This window comes from Acinonyx jubatus, chromosome B2, assembly GCF_027475565.1.
Source record: "Acinonyx jubatus isolate Ajub_Pintada_27869175 chromosome B2, VMU_Ajub_asm_v1.0, whole genome shotgun sequence".
Classification (NCBI taxonomy): Eukaryota; Metazoa; Chordata; class Mammalia; order Carnivora; family Felidae; genus Acinonyx; species Acinonyx jubatus.
This window is the reverse complement of record NC_069385.1, coordinates 44,017,098-44,037,882: the sequence shown is the minus strand read 5'-3', so window position 1 is coordinate 44,037,882 and position 20,785 is coordinate 44,017,098. Positions and strand designations below refer to the sequence as shown.

Here is a 20,785-nt window from a genome sequence, read left to right as displayed (position 1 = left end):
CCAAAACAATCATTTTAAGAAATGGTTATACCATAAGAGACTCTTAAGGACTGAGAACAAATTAAGGGTAGGTGGGGGTGGGGGAGAGGGGAAAGTGGGTGATGGGCAGGAGGGAGGGCACTTATTGGGATAAGCACTAGGTGTTGTATGGAAACCAATTTGACAATAAATTATATTTAAAAAAAAGAAAAATAGAAATGGTTATAAACATCACATAATAAATAATGTTCAAAATAATGTCTCAACTTTGAGAATATAGTCATCTAAGAGTCCTTTTTAGAAAATGGCAATGATCGTTTATTTTCTTTCATTTAACCATCATTTACTGAGTGCCCCCCAGGTAAATACAAGGCACTACAACACCCCTTATGAGTTAGCTGGAAAACTAATTCTAAGTCATTATGTCATAAATTATGTTAATCTTTGTGCTTCAAACTCCTATTTCATAAGAAGGGACCCAGACTCTATTTCATAGAGACACTGAGAAGATTAATAATGGTTTATAAAATACTAAATTTCTTTTGCACTTGGGATAGAGTCTTACCCAATGTAATTTGCTTAAAGCAGGGTCAATAAATGAGACTGGCTTAAACCTTTACAGCCTCCAATTTTGTTCCTTAGTAAACTAAGAGTAGATTTTTTATGTAGAAAGCAGTACTTCCTAAAGTAAAAAATATAAATTCCTTTAAAATATTAATCATGAGCTTCCTATTTCATGAGGCACAGTGGATATTCTTTTGATGGCAGCAATGTCAATGTTCCTTAGGAATGAAATAAAAGCATGTGGGAATAGATAGAAAATGAAGAGTAACATGTACTCACATGTGCGATTGTAAGATTCATAACAGGTCCGGGCAATTTCAGCCCCGAGTTGAAGGTAGTGTTGGGTCAGGCCTGTGGGAGCATCGTCCGCCCCGAGTGCAAACATGCCTCCAGCAAAGCAGGTCAGGTGGCCCATCTTGTGTTCCAGGAGGCCCCCTTTCCACTCCGCGATGTAAGTCAGTCCCCTACTAGACTTGCGGATCAAGTGAGTCTCAATTGCCTGAAAATAATAATTATTTTCAACATTTTTAAATCTCCTCTCAAATTTATACTAAAAACACTCTCAAGACTAAGAGAGAAAAAGGATATAACCTCACTCACGGTTTGAGTTTGTTATAAATCTGATTCAACCTGAAATTTTATGCTCTTGCTTTCTGTATCTTCTTCTAGTATATGCCTAATTAGTTTGGTTAGTTAGAATTATCACTGTTGGGCCAGTCCAGTTGGTTTTGCCTGAGTCCATGATCAAACACTTTTAGTCCTCATACAACAAAAATGGTCTGCTTCTCAATGATAGGCCACTGGTGTAGACGTAATGCTTAATGCATTTCCATTTTCACAATGAAGAAACAGCACAAAGCACAGGCCCTACTGTGGATGAAGAACAGAGCGTATCTGTATATAAAATCAGGCTGGTGGTATTACCCTTCCTTTTGCTCTCTGAGGCTCAGAGAGTGGCAAAACTGAGTGGGAAAGATATGCTGTTCTTGAATCAGTTTGCTTGGCCTCAAAATTCCAACTCTGACATTTACTATCTGTGAATTTGGTGGGTAATTTGCTTACTGTATCCCCAAATCTCAGTATCCTTATCCATAAAAGGAGAATAAGTAGTATTTACTGAGAAAATTCAGCAACATTTAGTTTATGAAGCAGTCAGTACTGTCTCTAGCACTTGATAAAGTTCATTTATCATCCTCATTCACATCTCCATTGTGGTAACATTTGAATTAAATTCCTCCCTAATAATTCTATTAAAAAGCACATTCGTGTACAATGGAAAACAAAAAAGACACATGAAAAAATGCTCATCATCACTTACCATCAAGTAAATGCCAATGAAAACCATGATGAGATATCACCTCACACCTGTCAGAATGGCTAAGCTCAACAACACAAGAAACAACAGGTGTTGGTGAGGATGTGGAGAAAAAGGAACACTCACACACTGTTGGTGGGAATGCAAACTGGGGCAGCTGCGATGGAAAATAGTATGAGGTTTCTCAGGTAATAATGGAACTATCATACGATCCAGCAATCACACTACTAGGTATTTATCCAAAGAATACAAGAACACTGATTCAAAGGGATACATGCACCCCTATGTTTATAGAAGCATTATTTACAATAGCCAAGATATGGAAGCAGCCCAAGTGTCCATCGATTGGTGAATGGATAAAGAAGATGTGGCAATAATAAAATATTATTTAGCCACAAAAACAAATGAAATCTTGCCATTTGCAATGACATGGATGGAGCTAGAGCGTATAATGCTAAGCGAAATAAGTCAGTCAGGGAAAGACAAATACCAGATGATATCACTCATATGTGGAATTTAAGAAACAAAATAAATACAGGGAAAAATAGACAAATCACGAAACAAAGTCTTAATTATAGAGAACAAACTGATGGTTACCAGAGGGGAGGGATGGTTACCAGAGGGGGGAGATGGGTGAAATAGGTGATGGGGATGGAGGGCACTTATTGTGAAGAGCATAAGGCTATATATGGAAGTGTTGAATTATTATAATGTACACCTGAAACAAATATAACACTGTGTGTTAACTAACTGGAATCAAAATAAAAACTTAAGAAAAGGAATAAAGATCTGTAAATTGGGGGGAAATGATGTTTACAAATATGATCTGTAAAATATCTCTTATTTCTGCTGCAGGATTATTGACATTCTTTTCAAATAGATAAGCCTTTCAAATAAGCCTTATATTCTAAAAAGCAAAAATGAAATATAACTGTTTGAAATCACTAACTTCCAACTACTGTAACAGGAAATGTGTTTTTTTTCCCCTTTCAATTACTTCATAGAAGAAAAAGAGCTAAGACTACGTCTATACCTGTTACACTATTATAAAAAAAAAAAGAGAGTTTTTTAGGAAGCACATTTGGGAACAGTACACACAGATGAAACTGAGATTGAGAAGAATGAATGAAAGTGAATATACAGACAGATAAAACCTTTCCTATTTTTATTGGAAATAAATACATGAAACCAAGATGGTAAGAAATAAATGAACATAGTACTGTGCTCATTAACTGTGGTTAGCTAGTTTTATTGATGGTCTAGTTATATTAACATTCATTCTTATTCATGCAACTGAACATCTTAACTATTTACACTTCTTATAGCACAAATTACAGTTAAGGTCTTAAAGCAGATATTTGTTCATCACCCAAGAAATTATTCTTTCTACATGGCAAAAGTTATAGCTTTGGATCATGGATTAGTGAAACATTATTACCCTGTTACAGATCCTGAATAAAGTACTATATTCTTTCTTTTGGCATGGTTCTGACCAAGCTGCTACCTCTTAAATAAACTACAATGAAGTTCCAAGACTTTTGAAGCAATGTTTGTGTGACAGTGGGAAAATGTAAATAAATATAAAAGAGGAAAAAACAGTCTTTAGTGGCTCTAAAAAAAAAGTGTCAAATCTACAGAGAATTGCTTAGGAAAAAAGAATATTACATATGTTGTGATTTCAGCCTTCCATATTTGAAAAGAATTAGTGTGATGAAACCTTTAGAAACTTAAATGTCTAACACATCATCAGCCCAGCTACCATTCATTCTAATGGACCTCTGGAAGAATGAACATCCACCACTGTGCATTCTTAGTGTGGTCTCTAGAGAAGAACTTAACAGCCAGCTGAAAGCACAAAGTATTTTGTTATTAAACCAACCAAAGAAAACAGACCATGCTGGGATTCAGTGCTTTCCAAAATCCACTTGAGGCTAAAATCGAAGAACTATATCCGCAGTAACTCAACTGTCCAGAACAATAATGTAAAGGACTCTCTCCTTAATAATAACGCTTTTTTAAACTACAGTTTAGCAGAAAGAAACTTTGCTATATGAGACATGGTTACTTCTCAAAATCAGAAATGTAATTGTTCTAGCTTTGCTTTCTATGTTGAAAATACAATGAATTGGAAATGTTTTTACTATTAAGAGAAACAGGAAACACTTTACTTCATTTGTTCTTAATGGATTTTCCTGTCCATGGTTTGTCTAAATACAATATATTGAAAACTGTGTGGGTATAGTCTAGAAACTCGGGGAATATATGTCAAAGAACATTTTAAAGTTACCTTTCAAGACCTTAGGGGGCCTTTTTAAGATTAGAATAATTAAATATCTGCCAGGATAACAAGAAAAAAAAATCACACACTGGAAACCATATGGTATGGAGAAGAATTCCCTAGCTTAAAACCTGAAACCTCATAGGAATGATGAGAAACAAACCTGGAAGAGGCTACTTTGCTTTTTATGTTCATCATGCACCTTAATTAAAAGTGTGCTAAACAAAAGCCAATGTACTAAGGCATTCTGGTTCCTGTATGTCAGGCAGTAAAGAGTCATATCTGCTGTACTTAGTGATGCTTCTAATTGATCTTGGGAGGGAACCACAGTAATATTGAATCTGGACAACCAGAGCAAAGTAAGTTGCATTTATATTTCAATGAATAAATTGGACTATGTCTAAATTACCCAGACCTCCTTCTCAGGGAGACTAATTTTAGAACAGTGGCTACATTATTGGAATTATAAACGTCCACTTTTCTCCCCTATGAGTTAATATTCTTGATTATAAAAAAGTTTCTGAGGAGTCAATAAAAAAGTCATTTTTCTGAGGATTTAGCCATAAGTTTATAACATTATTTGAGATGACTTGATAATAATTAATATTAAGAAAATGGGTTACCACATAAAATACTTATCAATCACAAATGTACTAGTTCTGCTAGAAAACTTTGTTCCTGAAAAGTTGAGTATGAGTTCAAGCATTTTATATAAAACAATATTCTTCTTTTAGGGGCGCCTGGGTGGCGCAGTCAGTTAAGCGTCCGACTTCAGCCAGGTCACGATCTCGCGGTCCGTGAGTTCGAGCCCCGCGTCAGGCTCTGGGCTGATGGCTCAGAGCCTGGAGCCTGTTTCCGATTCTGTGTCTCCCTCTCTCTCTGCCCCTCCCCCGTTCATGCTCTGTCTCTCTCTGTCCCAAAAATAAATAAATGTTGAAAAAAAAATTAAAAAAAAACAAACAATATTCTTCTTTTAAAGTTTTTTATACTTTCAAATTTTATTTTCAGTTTTGACTGAAGCTTACATTTGCTTGAGGCTTCGTTCACTCTTACACTGGCTACCTCCTATAGACTTTGCAGAGCAGTTTCGAACTTACTTTACTAACTTACTGCTCATACTTAAATGTACTATGGAAATTCTTTTTCACAAATAAATCCATAGTGGTAAGGTAAAAAGAGACATGTGTTGACACAAATTTTAGTTTGACTTTTGGTTCCACAATCAACCTTTTCCAAGGTTCAGTTCTCTTATCTGTAAAACCAGGTAAATAATATCTAAACTACTGTGAGGAAACAAACAAATCCTTCATTTAAAGTATCTGCCTAGGGGCACCTGGGTGGCTCGGTCCGTTAAGCGTCCGACTTCGGCTCAGGTCATGATCTCACGGTCGGTGAGTTCGAGCCCCGCGTCGGGCTCTGTGCTGACCGCTCAGAGCCTGGAGCCTGTTTCAGATTCTGTGTCTCCCTCTCTCTCTGCCCCTCCCCTGTTCATGCTCTGTCTCTCTCTGTCTCAAAAATAAATAAACGATCAAAAAAAAAAAATTAAAGTATCTGCCTAACATACTACTTAGCACACAGTAGGCATTTCAACAAATATTTTTTCCCTCTCATTGCTCCTCCATTACAAGGATCATAGGAAACTATTAATTAGTTCGGATTTTTATTTGAGGGTGCTGTCTATCTCTGGAGATAAGTTTATTTGAAATGGAAGTAGCCATTAGGGATGTTGTAATCATGGGAAATTTTATTTTTTCTTTTTTAATGTGTATTTATTTATTTTGATAAAGAGAGAGAGAGAGACAGAGACAGAGAGAATCCCAAACAGACTGCACTGCCAGCGTGGAGCCTGATGCAGGACTTGATCTCACGAGATCTGTACCCAAGCCCAAATCAAGAATTGGACACTTAACCGACTTAGCCATCCAGACACTCCTTGGGCAATTTTAACTTTGTCAATTTTCAGAATACAATTTAGGATTTATTCCTCCTCATGATTTTGTGACTCATGCAAAATAAAACACTTTCAACTGCCCCATTAGAATGAAACCCAAGTGTGATTACTATTGTTATATTAGCAGACACTGAACTCAGCCTAACTGGAAATACTTTGTAATTCACTCATGTGGTATTCCATTTCCCATTAAATGCTGATTAATATGCAAGTTGTAAGTTATTTTAGTGGCAAAGATGATTTAAATATTGGGCTTACCTGAGCAGCATCAAAATACATCTTCTTAGCTTCTAGATCTGTCTTGTCAGACATTAACCACGCCTTTAGCAAATATTCATAAAAGCTGTCTCCGAGTCCTCCAACTGATACATGATCTGCAAAGAGAGGAAAATGAATTTTAGAGTGATTCAGGCTTTAACTCAGATAATGCAGCAAAATCACATTAGTAACTAGGATGCAAAAGCCTACGTCAACTGCAACTCGATGTTACATTTAAATTCCAACAAATCTCTTGTTTTCAGAAAGATATTCTGAACTGAGCAGATGTGCTGTTAACTAACGTGATATACTCTAAATAATTACCAGGGTAGTTTTGTAAACATGAAGATAAAAAATACATAATCAACCTCAATTCCTAAAATCTGTTTTTCTAGTTAAAACTACCAAATTAAAATGTTTCACAGTATATATTCAAATAAATTTTTAATTGCTTTAGCTTTCACTAACATAACTAAAGTATGTCAAATACTATGAGTATTAACAAATCTTAAAAAGGACTGGCATATGATAAAATGAAGCTCCTCAGACTCTTTGATGATGATGATGGTGATGATGATGATGATGATTAGATAAAGTTTCTAGTGTTTTCAACCTATAAGGTCAAAATCCTTTGAGGGAGGCCAGTAAGAAAGAAGACAGGGCAGGAGACGTTCTTCCTAACACTCCATTCCTACAATCCTCCCCTACTGCCACTAATTATGCCATATCTACTACATATAGTACCACAATTTTGCAACTTATAGGGTAAGTATCCTCATTAAAAGTGAAAAAAATTAAGGCTTAGTGAGGCTAAATGAGATTGCATCACTGGTAAGTGCCATCTGACTCCACCGCCCATGCACAGTCTCGCACTTGGAACTTCTTGCTCTCTACCTTGTGACACTGAATGTATTCTTTTGTCTACTGCCTGAATTAATACTTTAATTTTTCAAGCATATCTGCCTACAAAAATAGAGACATAATCTATTTGAAATATCATTTCTAGAATTCATAGAGAATTTGAGAACTAATAAAACAGCCTTATTTTGGAAATATGCATTTTAAGTTTCATAACTCACACCTAGTTTTACATAACTATTTAAAAAAATGTTTTTAAATGTTTATTTCTGAGTGAGAGAGAGAGAGAGAGAGAGAGAGACAGAGACAGATGAGAGTGGGGGAGGGGCAGAGAGAGAGGGAGACAGACTCCGAAGCAGGCTCCAGGCTCCGAGCTGTCAGTACAGAGCTCAGCGCAGGGCTTAAACTCACAAACCATAAGATCATGACCTGAGCCAAAGTTGGATGCTTAATCGACTGAGCCACTCAGGCACCCCAACATAACTATTTTTTAAAATAAGACCTTTGTGTTGACTTTGTCATATAAAAGTGAACCCGTTTTTACACAGCTAACAAGACAATTTCTCCTAACACCTACCTGACAACTCCACTTGGAGGCTTATGTGGGGACAGGATTAAACAGGTTAAAACTGAATTTATTCTCTTGTCCTTCTCAACCTTACCTTCTGCTGTTGGTGCCTGTCTCACTAACATGGCACCATCATCCTCCCAACTGTGCAAGTTAGACATCAGAGAGTCATTCTTCACTTCTCTCTCTCTTCCTTATCAGTGAGCTACTTAACTCTACTAATTTCACCTCTTATATATTTCCTGAATCCATCCACTCCTCTGTCCTCACCAATATGATCCTGGATGAAGCTACCAATAGCCCCTGCTTTCAAGGCTTCAGTGCCCAATTATTTGGCCTTTTTTACTCCGATAGCATGCAGCTGTTTACATTTAAATTAATTAAAAGAAAATAAAATAATTCAGTTCCTCAGCCATACTCGTGCCCAACAGCTACATGTGGTCCTTGGTTACTGTACTGCACAGGAGAGATACAGAACATTTCCATCATCACACCGAGTTCTAATGGTAGTGCCACTCCAAACTATTCCCCCATTAATACCAGAATAACCCTTTTGACATGTGAACTGGATCATCCCTAATTGGAAGCCTTCAATGGCAAAGACTCAAATCCTGGCTCTTCGGAGACTGAGAGGCCCTGCGTGGTCTCCATCTTCCCCATATTACCATCAATTCTGCTCTGATTGCTTTCTATCCTCTTGCCATATGGCTCTTCTTTTGTTCCCTTGAAACCAGCAGGCTCTACTGCAGGAATTCTAAAGGTGTTGTTCTCTGGGCCTGATGTGCATTCCCTGACTCCTTTCCCTTTCAGTAGTAACTCTTACTCATATTTCATGTCTAGGATCAAATGTTGCTTCCTCAAAGATGCTTTCTTTCCCTGACCCTCACCCACTGGATTCCCTCACTATACACTTTTTGATAACACGTGTTTACTACACTTGGCAATTTCAAAAGATGGTGGAATTTCTTCTCTGTCTTCTCTACAAGATCATGATCCAGGAGGACAGGGACTAGATCTACCATGTGGCCTGGTCCATAATCAGCCCCTGAAAGTAGCTTGCATATAGCAGGTACTCAGTAAACAATTGAGGAACAAAGCAAAATTCTTGTAAGGACTATACCCAATCAGGGCTATATTTGTAAGTAGTGAAATATGTGATTTTTATTATTGTAAGAATGTCCAGATTTACAGTTTTAATTCTGATGTAAAATTAGTGTTTTTACAATTGTAAGGCAGATTCTTGAAACAGCAGTGTTTGAAGTGACCTTTGCAATTTCCTAAATAAATTACCACAGAAACCTCTGACATTTACAAACTAAATACACTACTATCTCATCAATAACAAGCCCTGTTGTTATAAACATGATTGCAGGAGACAAATGGAAGTGATGCATGGTAAAGAAAATCACTGTCTGGTTACTGTCAAAATAACAAGGTCTAGATGAAGTAATAGGAAATGATGGCCATGATCCAGACATGCCCTTCAGAGTTCAAGCACTGAGAGTTGAAAGCTAACAGCCAGAAGCAGCTTCATTTTCTTCCCCCTCGGGTTATGATTCTATAATGGACGGAAGAAGCAAGTTTGGGCATTTGATGATTTTTAAAAAAGGAAAAAGGGTTATATAACAATATATTTGCTTTAATTAATTTTGGTAAACACCAGATAATTTTCTATATTTTTATTTCCTGCCTATAGGTTTTTCATATTTGGAAAGAATCAAAAAAAAGGAACATAGAGGAGAAACAAGAGCAAGCTTTTTTGATAACTTAGAATATCACTCACTAAGTTTCCCCCAATCTGGAGGACTGTTTGTGTTGGCAACAGAATTCTGTGTAAATATTTAGTGGGTGTGGGACAGAACATGCTCGATTTTATCAGCAGGAAGGGACTGCCCACTTCTAGAAAGAACATATATGGTATTTTTATTCCCAAATGTTCTAAACGTAATGTGTACTACGGTCACTCAAATATTATGCTCTTCTCTATGGAAGGCAATTTACTCTTTCCTTCCTGAGAGGAATAGGTCCCATAAAAGGATTCATAATACTTAAAGAGATAAAACGAGTAGCAAAAGAATCAAGACAAAAAGGATTAAATACTCAGTATCTTTAATGTTTAATAATTTGTACACTTCATCTGAATCTGAACTTCTCAAAGCATTCCCCCAATGATGCAAGTGACACTATATGTATATTAATCAAGAGAGAACGATAATTTTCCGTCTATAGACACAGAGTCCCAACTGGCCTCAACAGTTGCAAGATCTCTTTGTATTATCAGTGACCAGGACCTGATGCTGTCTCTCAGCCACAACTGAGGAGCAGGGGCAACTGTTAAAGGAGAATAAATAGAACCATTATTAAAAGCAGAGACAGAAAGACAGATACACAGTGCATGAGGATTCACAAAATTCAAGTAAGCAAACACCTACTAGGTGCAAGATATAGTGTGCTGGGCTAACAAACATCACTAAGGCAAAGTCACTGGCCTCAAAAGTTCTGGGTCCCTAGGAACAGGGATGTATACAAATCACTTTGAAAAAGACAATGATAGGAAAGCACTCAAAGTGTTGGGGCAGGGGAAGAAGATGGCGAGTAGAAGGCAAGTGGGTGCTAACAAATTACAACCAGGGTCTTGAAGAAGAAGGTCCCCCAGAAGAAAGGGCAATTGAGCTGGATGTTGGAAAAGTCAGAAGAGAGGTAAAAGGGCCGAGGAAACAGCACAAACCAGGACCTGGATATGCCCAAGCAGGCCTTGATTAAAGAATGAAAAAAACAAATGGGTCTCCCTTGTGGCTGGAACACAGGATGGAGGTGCAGGAGGTGAAACGGACATGAGACTCATCAACCCTATTTGTCTGCCATCAGGAAATTGGCCCATAAGCAATCCAAATATAAAGGGCCCTTTGTACCGGGAAACATGGCCAAATACACAATATACTGGTAACGCAGAAGGTGAAGCTGGAATATTCCAGTACAACTGATACTTTTTGTCCCTCTTCACAGTGGCTTCTAAATCACAGGAAGAAAAGAGTCAATCAAAGATAATTTTTTTTTTCAATTTTTAAAATCATTCATGAGAAGGAAAATGCTAAAACTACCTGTCCTTTTAGAGAATCTTCTCTGGTCCTTGTACTCAGAAAGCAACTCAAATTCTATTTTATTTCAAATACTCTACTGGTCCTCAAACTTTTAGTCTCAGCAGCCTTTTACACTCTTAAAAATTAAGAAATACTCCAAATAACTTGTTTATGTAATATCTATAAATATCTACCATATTGGAAACTAGATTTAAAATATTTAAATTAAAAATATTTTATTCATTTAAAATAATAATACAACCGTTATATTAACAAATTTTTTTTCATAAACATGTTATATTTTACAAAAGAAAATAATCAGTGAAAAGACTGACACTGGTTTACATTTTTGAAAATCTTTTAAATTTTTGCTATACCAGAAGACAGCTGGATTTTCATATCTGCTGTATATTCAATCCACTACTGTATGCCATTCTGGTGGAAATACACAAAGAAAGTTCAGCCTCACACAGTTACATAGTTGGAAAAGGGAAAGGTATTTAAAGAATCTTTCTACACAAGTATGGATATTTTTCTTTGATACTAAAATAAAACTTGACAAATCGTTTTTTAAAGGTTAAAAATGTCAAAAAAAATTTTTTTAATCTTTATTATTTTTGAGAGAAAGAGAGTGTGTAAGCAGGGAGGAGCAGAGAGAGAGGGAGATACAGAATCCGGAGCAGGCTCCAGGCACTCAGCTGTCAGCACAGATCCTCATGTGGGGCTTGAACTCACAAACTGTGAGATCACGACCTGAGCCGAAGTTGGACGCTTAACTGAGCCACCCAGGTGCCCCAAAGGTTAAAAATGTTTTAAAGGTTGGTTGTAAGGTGGAATTAGAAATCACATCAATGAATATTTGTACTGTTACATTAAAATCCATTGGTCTATCTTGCACTTTGAATGGATCTTCTTCCTGACATGATTTTGTAATTGCATGCATTAGTCATTTGGAAAATACTGGTTCACTGAATTATGTGGATCTTCTGAATGCTGACACAGTTCACTATACAGTATCCAAAAACTTTATTTATTAATATGAACACCAATCTCATCATAAATGTCTCTAAGTATTGGTTAAAGGCATCAAGGTCATGGCGGCATATACATATTTCCTGAAATTCTAATTTTCATTTAGAAACTCAAATTCTGTCATGGCACCGACACCATCAGTTTTCCTTGAAGTGACAGGCTCGTTTTTGAGAACATGTCTACGAGTTACCCAATTCTGAACAACCAAAGTGTGTCTTCAGTTGTTCTTTCAAGTAAAAATTGTACTGCACGGAGTAATCGATGGCTGATTCAGTCTGCAACTCGAACAATCACACAAGTGCTTTTCTATGCGGCAAACACTATTTTCTATTATGCAGCAAAGAAGTGTACTCAATGGCTGCGATTTACCAGACTCAATAATTTTTTTTTGACTTGTGATTTCGCCTCAGGTCACGATCTCACGGTTCATGAGTTCAAGTCCCCCATGGGTTCTGTGCTGACAGTGAGGGGGCCTGCTTGGGATTCTCTGTCTCCCACTCTCTCTGCCCCTCCCCCACTTGCACTGTACTGTCTCCATCTCTTTCAAAATAAATAAATAAACTTAACAGGTAATTTTTTTCATTAAAACTATTCATAAGTGCCTCTGGCATATTTTTATTTCTTATTGTCGATGAGGAATACCATGATTAGTACTTTCTGGCTCCTCTACCATGGTTCTCTCTGTGGCTTCAGTGGTTTTACCCACCATTGCTTTTGCAACAGAAGTGCAAATATCAGCACAGTGAAGGTGGCAGAAAGCCTTAGTATTAATATAAAAATAGCTCTGACCTTGTGGACCTCCTGAAAGGTCCAGTATATGGAGACCACACTTAGGTTAAGTGGCAACCATGATTATGGTCTTGTGGTCTCAACAGCATTGAGATGCCTGTCTTCCATAGGCATTATAAACACAGACTTTAGCACATTTTTTCCCCTACTAAATTATTCTTTGAGAAAAGTACTTCTAAAGTAACAGTGAGGCATAATCATCTAAGAATATAATTTTCAATATAAAGAAAATACTCAAATTAGAATTAAATTGTAAGGCATTGCTAATATCCCCAGCACAGTTAGGCACCTCACTTAGTATTCTGCACTTGCTCTTAGTTTCTGCGTTAACCTACCAGGTTTTTTTCTCCAAATCAACTTAAGAACATTTCTTTCAACTACTCTGAGTCTTCGTAACACTGATCAAAGTCCTTAAGGGATCTGAAGTGAAGGCTTCTTGCATAATACTTTCTCCTAATCTGAAGATAATTCTACTGGGAAGAAACCTTTATCTGCTGGCTTAAAATTAAGTAGAGAAAACACCCTGTTTGCTCTTTCAATTTCCTAACCCTTAAAGATTCAGGTTCCTCTCTCATCTTGTAGCCAAAAAAGAAAAAAAGAAAACGCTACAAAGTAGAATGATCCAGCTACTCTTGTACAAAACGCTAATAGTTAATAGCGCAAAGGAACAATTTTTTCTTCTATCCACATGACCAGCTTGTTATAGGCTAACATCCCCACACAACCTGATCAGATCTTCCCTTCCTGATTAATAATTTAAATGTGCTTACAATGTCATCATGCTCACAGTTACCCAGGAAAAATAAGCCACCTAGTTCCCTGGTAACACAGTCTGTCTTACAACAGACTCATGAAAGGAACCATGCCCACTTTCCCCTTTTCGAAACATTCCTCAAAAAGATTTGTGCTTTTTTGTGCTCCTTCTCTCTGTTACTAGAACAGTGCTGGATACCATAAAGAGCTAAAACAAGTCTAATCTTTTGACTTACATTGACCCCACTGTCCACTACTGGGATTCAGATAGTTAGGATAAAGGCCTTGTGGTTTTTCCAGGTTGTTCAGCACTGTTCGAATATTCATTACCTACAACAGAAAATGAAATGTTACTATGAAAATCTAAAAAACAATTTTGGTGCCATTCTTCTCTTTCTTCATTACATTTTTCCATGTTAGGAAAGAATTTAGAATTAGCACAAAGACAGTTGCCACTGGCTTACAAAAATAATCTCAGTAAGTGAATACAGTCACACTGATCTGCCAGACACCATAGAAGGAACTAGGGATATATCAGTGGATAAACAAAGTCATTACCCTCTTGGAATTTGCATTCTTGTGGGAGGAGACAGATAATAAACACATAAATATGTCAAGGTGGCGATAAAGGCTGTGAAAAAATTATAGAGAGCAGTGAGACAGACTGATGTGAGGTGGTGAGGCTGCACGCTGAGTCAGGGATGGCCGGGGAGGCTGACATGAGGGGATCTGAGCAGGAACTTAAAGAATCAAATGAACAACCATGCGGGAAGTTGGAGGAAGAGCAACCTAGGCAGAGGGAGGTGCAAGTACAAATGCCCTGAGGAGAAAGTGGGTTTGGCAAGACCACTGAGGCTGGAGGTGAAGAAGCAAAGGGGAGAATGTCAGAAAGCAGAGGAGAAAGGTAACCAGGGCCACATGCAAGCCTTGTGGGCCAAAATGAGGGCTTATTTTATTTCGAGTGTGATGGGAAGCCATTTAAGTCTGGTGTTCTTGCAGGATGGGTGTGACTGAGGGTACGGCAGAGTTCAGGTGAGAGAAGACAGATCCCTGGAACAGGGTAGCAGCAGAGTCACAGAACAGAGCCAAAGCATTTCCTGATGGATTCGACCTAAGGTCTATCAAAAAGAGAGAAGCCTGAGCCTGGATGACTTCCGATTAGTGGTCTGAACCACTGGGTAAACGGAGGTGTTCGTTTATTCAGATAGTGAAGACTGAGGTAGAAACAGGTCTGGGGGTTGAGTCTGAGGCATTTTTTAAGTAGTAGCTCTTTTTTAGATCTTTCAGTGGAAATGCTGGAGAGAGAGTCTGGGACATGATGGGACTGGAATTACAAATTTGGAGTCAACAGCACATAGACAGCATGTAGACCCATGAGACTGGATGAAATAATGTAGAGAGTGAACATAAAAAGGCCCAGGCTTGAGTCCTGGGCTTTCGGATATTTAGAGATTGGGGTGCTGAGGAAGATCCAACAAAGGAGGCTGAGAAGGAGCACTCCACTGAGGAAGGAGGCAAACCAGGATAGCACCATAAGTTTGCAGCCCCATCAGTGTCTCATGGAGAAGTGAGCAAGTGCATCAGATGCTGAGAGGGTGACGAAATTGGGAGGTGAGAATAATTACCAGACCTGGTAATGTGGAGCTCACTGGTCACTGAGATGGGTGTGGCACGGACAAAAGCTGACTGGAAAGTGTTCAAGATAGTGGGACACAAGAAGAGGGGATAACAGAGACAACCCTCCCAAGGAATCTTGCTGTAAAGGGGAGTTGAGAGATGGGGTGAAAGCTTAGGGCAGAAGTGTTGGGCTGAATATAAATTTACCCAAATATCTATGGGTTTGTTTCTTGCAAATTAGAAATAGATTCAATTGCTACCTCAAATTTAATTTATATTTTGAGTTTAAAAAGTCACATACGTGGTTCATACAGTCCCACACAACACCTATATATTTTTAGATAAGGAAAAAATTCAGAGAGGTGAAGAGACTTGCTTGAGGTATAGAGAAGCAGACATGTATCACAGGCTGCCTCACACAGAGTTAGAAGATGCCAGAAAAAGGCTGCAGGATTACTGTTTGGTAAAATGAAATGCCGCATGTAACAAAACATCATAAAGAACTATATTAAACTTGGTTGTTCTTTTCCACATCCAAAATTACTAAATCGTCCAGGAGAGGATATTGTTTCTCACAAGTGAAGCTTTGCAATGCAAGGTGTATTGGAGGATCTCACCTTTTCAGCAAAGATGGGGTTTCCTGATAAGTGGCTCAAGTGTAGAAACTCCAAATGCAGAGTTCCGAATTCTGCCAAAATACTGCTGCCTCCTGAGGCCCAGGGCCAGTTCCTTCCAATCCCACTAAAGAAGAGAGGAGATTGAAGAGTTATGGGTCAGACTAATGCCAATTTTTGCAGCTCTAAATAACAGAAGTGAAAGAGACAGCTTTTGAATAATGGCATCTCAGCTGATAGTCCACTCTGGATATTTAAAAATATCCAGCATTGTTGGCTTTGGCTATTGGTTTCAGGCTTTGACTCTTACCTACAAATTGAAAATCAATGTAGACTTCAGTCAGAAAAAAGTTGCTATGTCCTTGCTGTTGATGAACAGACAAATGTTTTGGAAGGAACAGGTGCCATATAGAGATACATACCCATTCCAAGTGGAATATAAACATATCCCAAATCCCACATAAAGCCTTCCAACATTTTAAGTAATTTCAGCCTAAGATTCCATGGACTATTATAGACATTCACATTATATTTAAAGTTTTTCTTTGATATACATTTCATTGATTCATTGGTTATAAACTCACTGAATCTTTCCCCAAACCCTCCCTCCACTTACTACTTTCTTTTGTTTTCCCTTACACTATTTTACTTATTTTCTAAGTATATTTTCCAGAGCACTCACTTATTCTCTGACCCATTTAATCTATGTTCAACACAATTATGAAATTCAAATCTGAAAGAGGTCAAAAGGCATGAGCTCCCAAAATTATTGCCTCATGGCTCATCTGGGAGAAATGGTTTCTAAAAAGAGTTAATCCTAAATATACATACACACAAATACACATAAAATAACTTTGGAGACCTGGTCAGACTCTTGGGCACAGTGTATTTTTGCGGCACCATTTAAAACGTCAAGACTTGCATGATATTTGAAATAAAGAGTCAAGTCAAGTATTTTACCAATAAATCCCCTTGGAGAAAGCTGAAAACCCACGTTTTGGTTGTTGTTCAAATGTGGATTTATTACATGCCTACCATTTGCCAGGGACTATGTATGGCATTGGGTTAAAGGATGATTATGATCAATCTTTCCTTAAAGACCTTATAGTATAATATGAAAGAATGACCTAGGCATAGATAATTCCAATTAAATATGGTAAGTGCCAGGATAGATGTGTGAAAAGGTCTCTGAGACCTGAGAGCCAGGACATATAATTCTACATGGCAGAGGGGCACAGAAGAGACTCCATCTGAATACTGCTCTTGGTGTCCCCTAGATTTCCTCCCTGCTCTGTTTCTTTTTAGAGCAAAACCTAGATTTTATCTTCTAACACAGGTTTATAGTAAACATAATAAAAAAGTAAACAGAAATAAAAGAGGTCTGAAAATCACACATTTATTTATTTTTAAAAATGCCTTACATTTATTAAGTTCTAGGAATGTAAATCAGTTTCTATTTTCATGGCTGGCTTAGACGAAAGCAATAGCCAATCATCCAAATAGGATGAACAACTACTTTCAAATTTTATTAACATATGGCAAGTGCACAGAGTAATTGGTCATTAGTTTGTTGTCATATGTTTTTAAATTCCAACCATTCCATCACTGACCAGAGTCAATAAGCCTAATGAAGCAAAAGCAAAAGTTTCTATGTTCTATAGAAACTATTAAAATCAAAGCCACAATATCAAGGTAAGAGGGAATGAGGACTTTGTCCTAGAGGGGGAAAAAGACAATGTGCTAGGAATGCAGCCCAGTTTCCAGATCTTCAAAGACTGGTTCTTTTCAGTTCAGGGTATGAGGGTGTGGCAGCACTCTCACCTGGGAAACTCAAGTAGTATATATGTACTAATCTAAAATTCAAATTACTTTTGTTTCCATGTGTTTGTTCCCTGCTATTAATGTGGTTAAGAGAAAATCAGAGACACACTGAAAAAATTTCAATATGTTAAAAGAAGTTAAGATTTAAAAAGGATTATATATATTCCCTCTTTCTCCTTTGCACATTCATATCAGAAGGAAATCAGCACACTTCTCTATCACTGTTTAATTATATAGGAAGCAAGAACAGTAAAAGCATTAGCAAAGGATATGTCACGCTAACAGGAAGAAAGCTGGGCTTAGAATACATGGTATATTTATATGAAAGAATGGCTTTGATTACCATTCTTTCAACCTACAGAATTAATGTATTTCAGTCAAACTGTAAGATCAATAGTTGTGCTGGCTGTTGAATATAAGTGAGAGAGGGATTTCAGGAAGCCAGAGAGAGTATCGTTTTATCTAGATATTTAATAAGGTCACTTACCTTTTCTTAGGCAAACCTGCAATGACTAGAGATTGGTCTGGGGAAGAGTGTGGGGCATACAACATAAGCCATAACGGTTAAAAAATGTGTGTACTGGGTACAGCTAAAAAACACAACAGCTAAAAAATGTGTGTACTGGCTGCCTGTTTGTACCGCAAATGTGTACTGAATCAGAACCAGTTTTGGACACTCATAGAATGATTTCTAAGGTCTCTAAATTTTAAGTCTATTGAGGAATCAATATATTTATATGGCCCTAATTTCTAAACTGATATATACAAACGTTGAGCATTTGACATCAAAATGGTGGGTTTATGACAAAGGGAAATGAGTGCGGAGAGAGTTCTGCTCCTTTGATCTGGGGGTCAGGATACTCTGGGCATCCCATGATTCCAAACACTAAAGCTTTCTAGACCTCTGGGTCAAGATCAGTCTCATCTGAGAGAGTAGGGGATTTAAAATGTCTTTAATTTCAGTTCTGTTATCACAGTATTTTAAAGGCAGTCATGGTGTTCTTTATTTTATCTTTATCTATTTTCTAAACACTAATAATACTTTAGAAAAATATTTAAAAACAAAATAACAGTTTGTGTTCAGAAACTATTAGTTCCATCAGGTAGGCATAAAAGGGAAGAATATTTAAATATTCCCAATCTTGTTATAATGATTGCATTATAACCATTATAAGCCAAATGATGAGTCAGCATATGGAAATGTATACACAAAAAGGCAATTAACGTGATTTGGGAAGCTGCCAAGTATGTGGTTCAAAGAATCCTGAAACAGAACTTCAAACTTTTGTACTACTCTAATTTCACTTACTTCTGTTTCTTCCAAGCCCCAGTTCTTCTATTTTAAATTGGAGTATTATTTAATACATATCTTTCAATGTATTGAAAAAAATTCTTTTTAATTAAAATTTTCAGTATTCTACAAAGGTAATAATTCCTTAAAGATAAAACATCACAACAAAAAATAACTGATTTTGGCAATCACAACTAGAAACATGTCTTTAAAAGCTGAGTCACTATGATTCTTTTGAAAATGTGAAATACTATTCTGTTGTTTTAGAGAGTACAACTTGAGTGTAGTTTATTAAGCAGTGTTAATATACTCCCACATCCTATTGCAATAAAAAACAAGAAGGTATAATTATTTACTGACCTCATAGCTCTCATAAGCAGTGGACATTATGCTTTTTTCCCCTCTCTCCTGGGAATGGCTAATATCCAGAGAAAGGAACTACCATTCTAATATTGCTAATCTATTCACACTTGAATCCCAGGGAGTTCTGCTGACTCCTCCTAGAGCTTGTAATGAATCAAGTAGCTGGAGGGTTGTTCTGGATTGATGGTATATCTCTTCAAAATAATCTTAAATTGAGGTACCCAAAGTGATATGTTTGCCCGGATATAGTTTAGATCATTAAAAAAATACATTTGGCTATTTACTATAATCAAATGAAACAAATAAAGCATTTACAGAACTGAGATGATTCTAAAAAATTGCCAGATGAATATATAAACAAAGCATTACATAGTTATACAGTCTTGATTAGCTATGACTTTCAATCTACTCTTCCTTACTGCTTGCTGTTCTATGCACAATGGGAAATGGGCCAATAAACTATTGTCTTGAGGATTCTTGCCTGAATAATTTCTGATTAGCTGATCAGTAAACAAATGCCCTTCAAGTTCAAAGTCCAGAATATGGGTTATTCCTTTGGGCTATGGAGTTAGCAAGTTTTGGAAGAAAAAAAATTCCCCACATTCTGTATATTATGGTAAAGCGTTACTTATGCATGCAAATAGAGAGGCACACAGGGATATTTAATTCAAAAGAGCAGATAATCCAATATTATTCCTTTTGGATTTTAGCACAAATTAGGAAAGAATAATTAGAAAAGTTCATGAACGATTGTTTCATTTAACTGTATTCCCAAAGCTAATTGATTTTGAGATTAAGCAATTTCAGCTTCACTTATTACAAATGCCTCCTTCCTGAACAGATTCACACAATGCTGATCTTTCAAGTTTGTCATCTAAGACCTCACTGAGAGTTGGACTAATAATCCCAGGGGACTGGCATTCTAGGACTAGGCAAGGTTCTACTATAGCTCATCCATACAAAATTCAGCTGGGGAGGACTACTTCCCTCAAGGCTACCCACAGGGAAATGATGGCTAATAAAGGGCAGCCATTTGATTGAATTAATTCACTATTCATGCTTTACTGCCTCTGAACAGCAGCGTGTGGGTTAAATCTCCAAAGAATATGCACATTAAATTTCTTAACCAAAGACCAAAACAATGTTTTAAAATTAGTCACCTTGCTCCCTCTTATGGGTAGTTACTTTTGACAGAATTGAAACTAAATACTTATTTTAGTTTATTCTGACCGTCAATACTGCTGTCCTTGTATTTGACTATGTAGGATTGGAGCAGAGGTTGGGGTTTGCAAAAAATATAAATGGTGAGGGGCGCCTGGGTGGCTCAGTCAGTAGGGCATCTGACTTGGCTCAGGTCATGATCTCATGGTTCATGGGTTCGAGCCCTGTGGTGGGCTCTGTGCTGACAGCTCAGAGTCTGGAGCCTGCTTCGGATTCTGTGTCTCCCTCCCTCTCTGTGCCTCCCTTGCTAGTTATCTCTCTCTCTCTCTCTCTCTCTCTCTCTCTCTCTCTCTCTCTCTCTCTCTTTCTCTCTCTCAAAAATAAATAAAACATTTAAAAACATTAAAAAAATGTAAATGATGAGAAGGCCTCTCTAGTTCCATAAATAATCTGCTCCACATGTCCAAAGATGCTAAAATTCTGTTTTCCAGCT

The 20,785-nt window shown here is 37.3% G+C and overlaps 1 protein-coding gene across 1 annotated transcript in view; it reads right to left on the bottom strand.

The window, feature by feature from the left end:
• MAN1A1 (mannosidase alpha class 1A member 1) overlaps positions 1-20,785 on the bottom strand; it is a 162,137-nt gene that overhangs the window by 12,237 nt on the left and 129,115 nt on the right. The window contains exons 7-10 of the mRNA XM_015064665.3: positions 15,660-15,783; positions 13,662-13,755; positions 6,346-6,461; positions 823-1,042 (exon numbers count right to left, since the gene is read on the bottom strand). Coding sequence (XP_014920151.3) covers positions 823-1,042; positions 6,346-6,461; positions 13,662-13,755; positions 15,660-15,783 — 554 coding nt within the window. The remainder of the gene's footprint in view (positions 1-822; positions 1,043-6,345; positions 6,462-13,661; positions 13,756-15,659; positions 15,784-20,785) is intronic.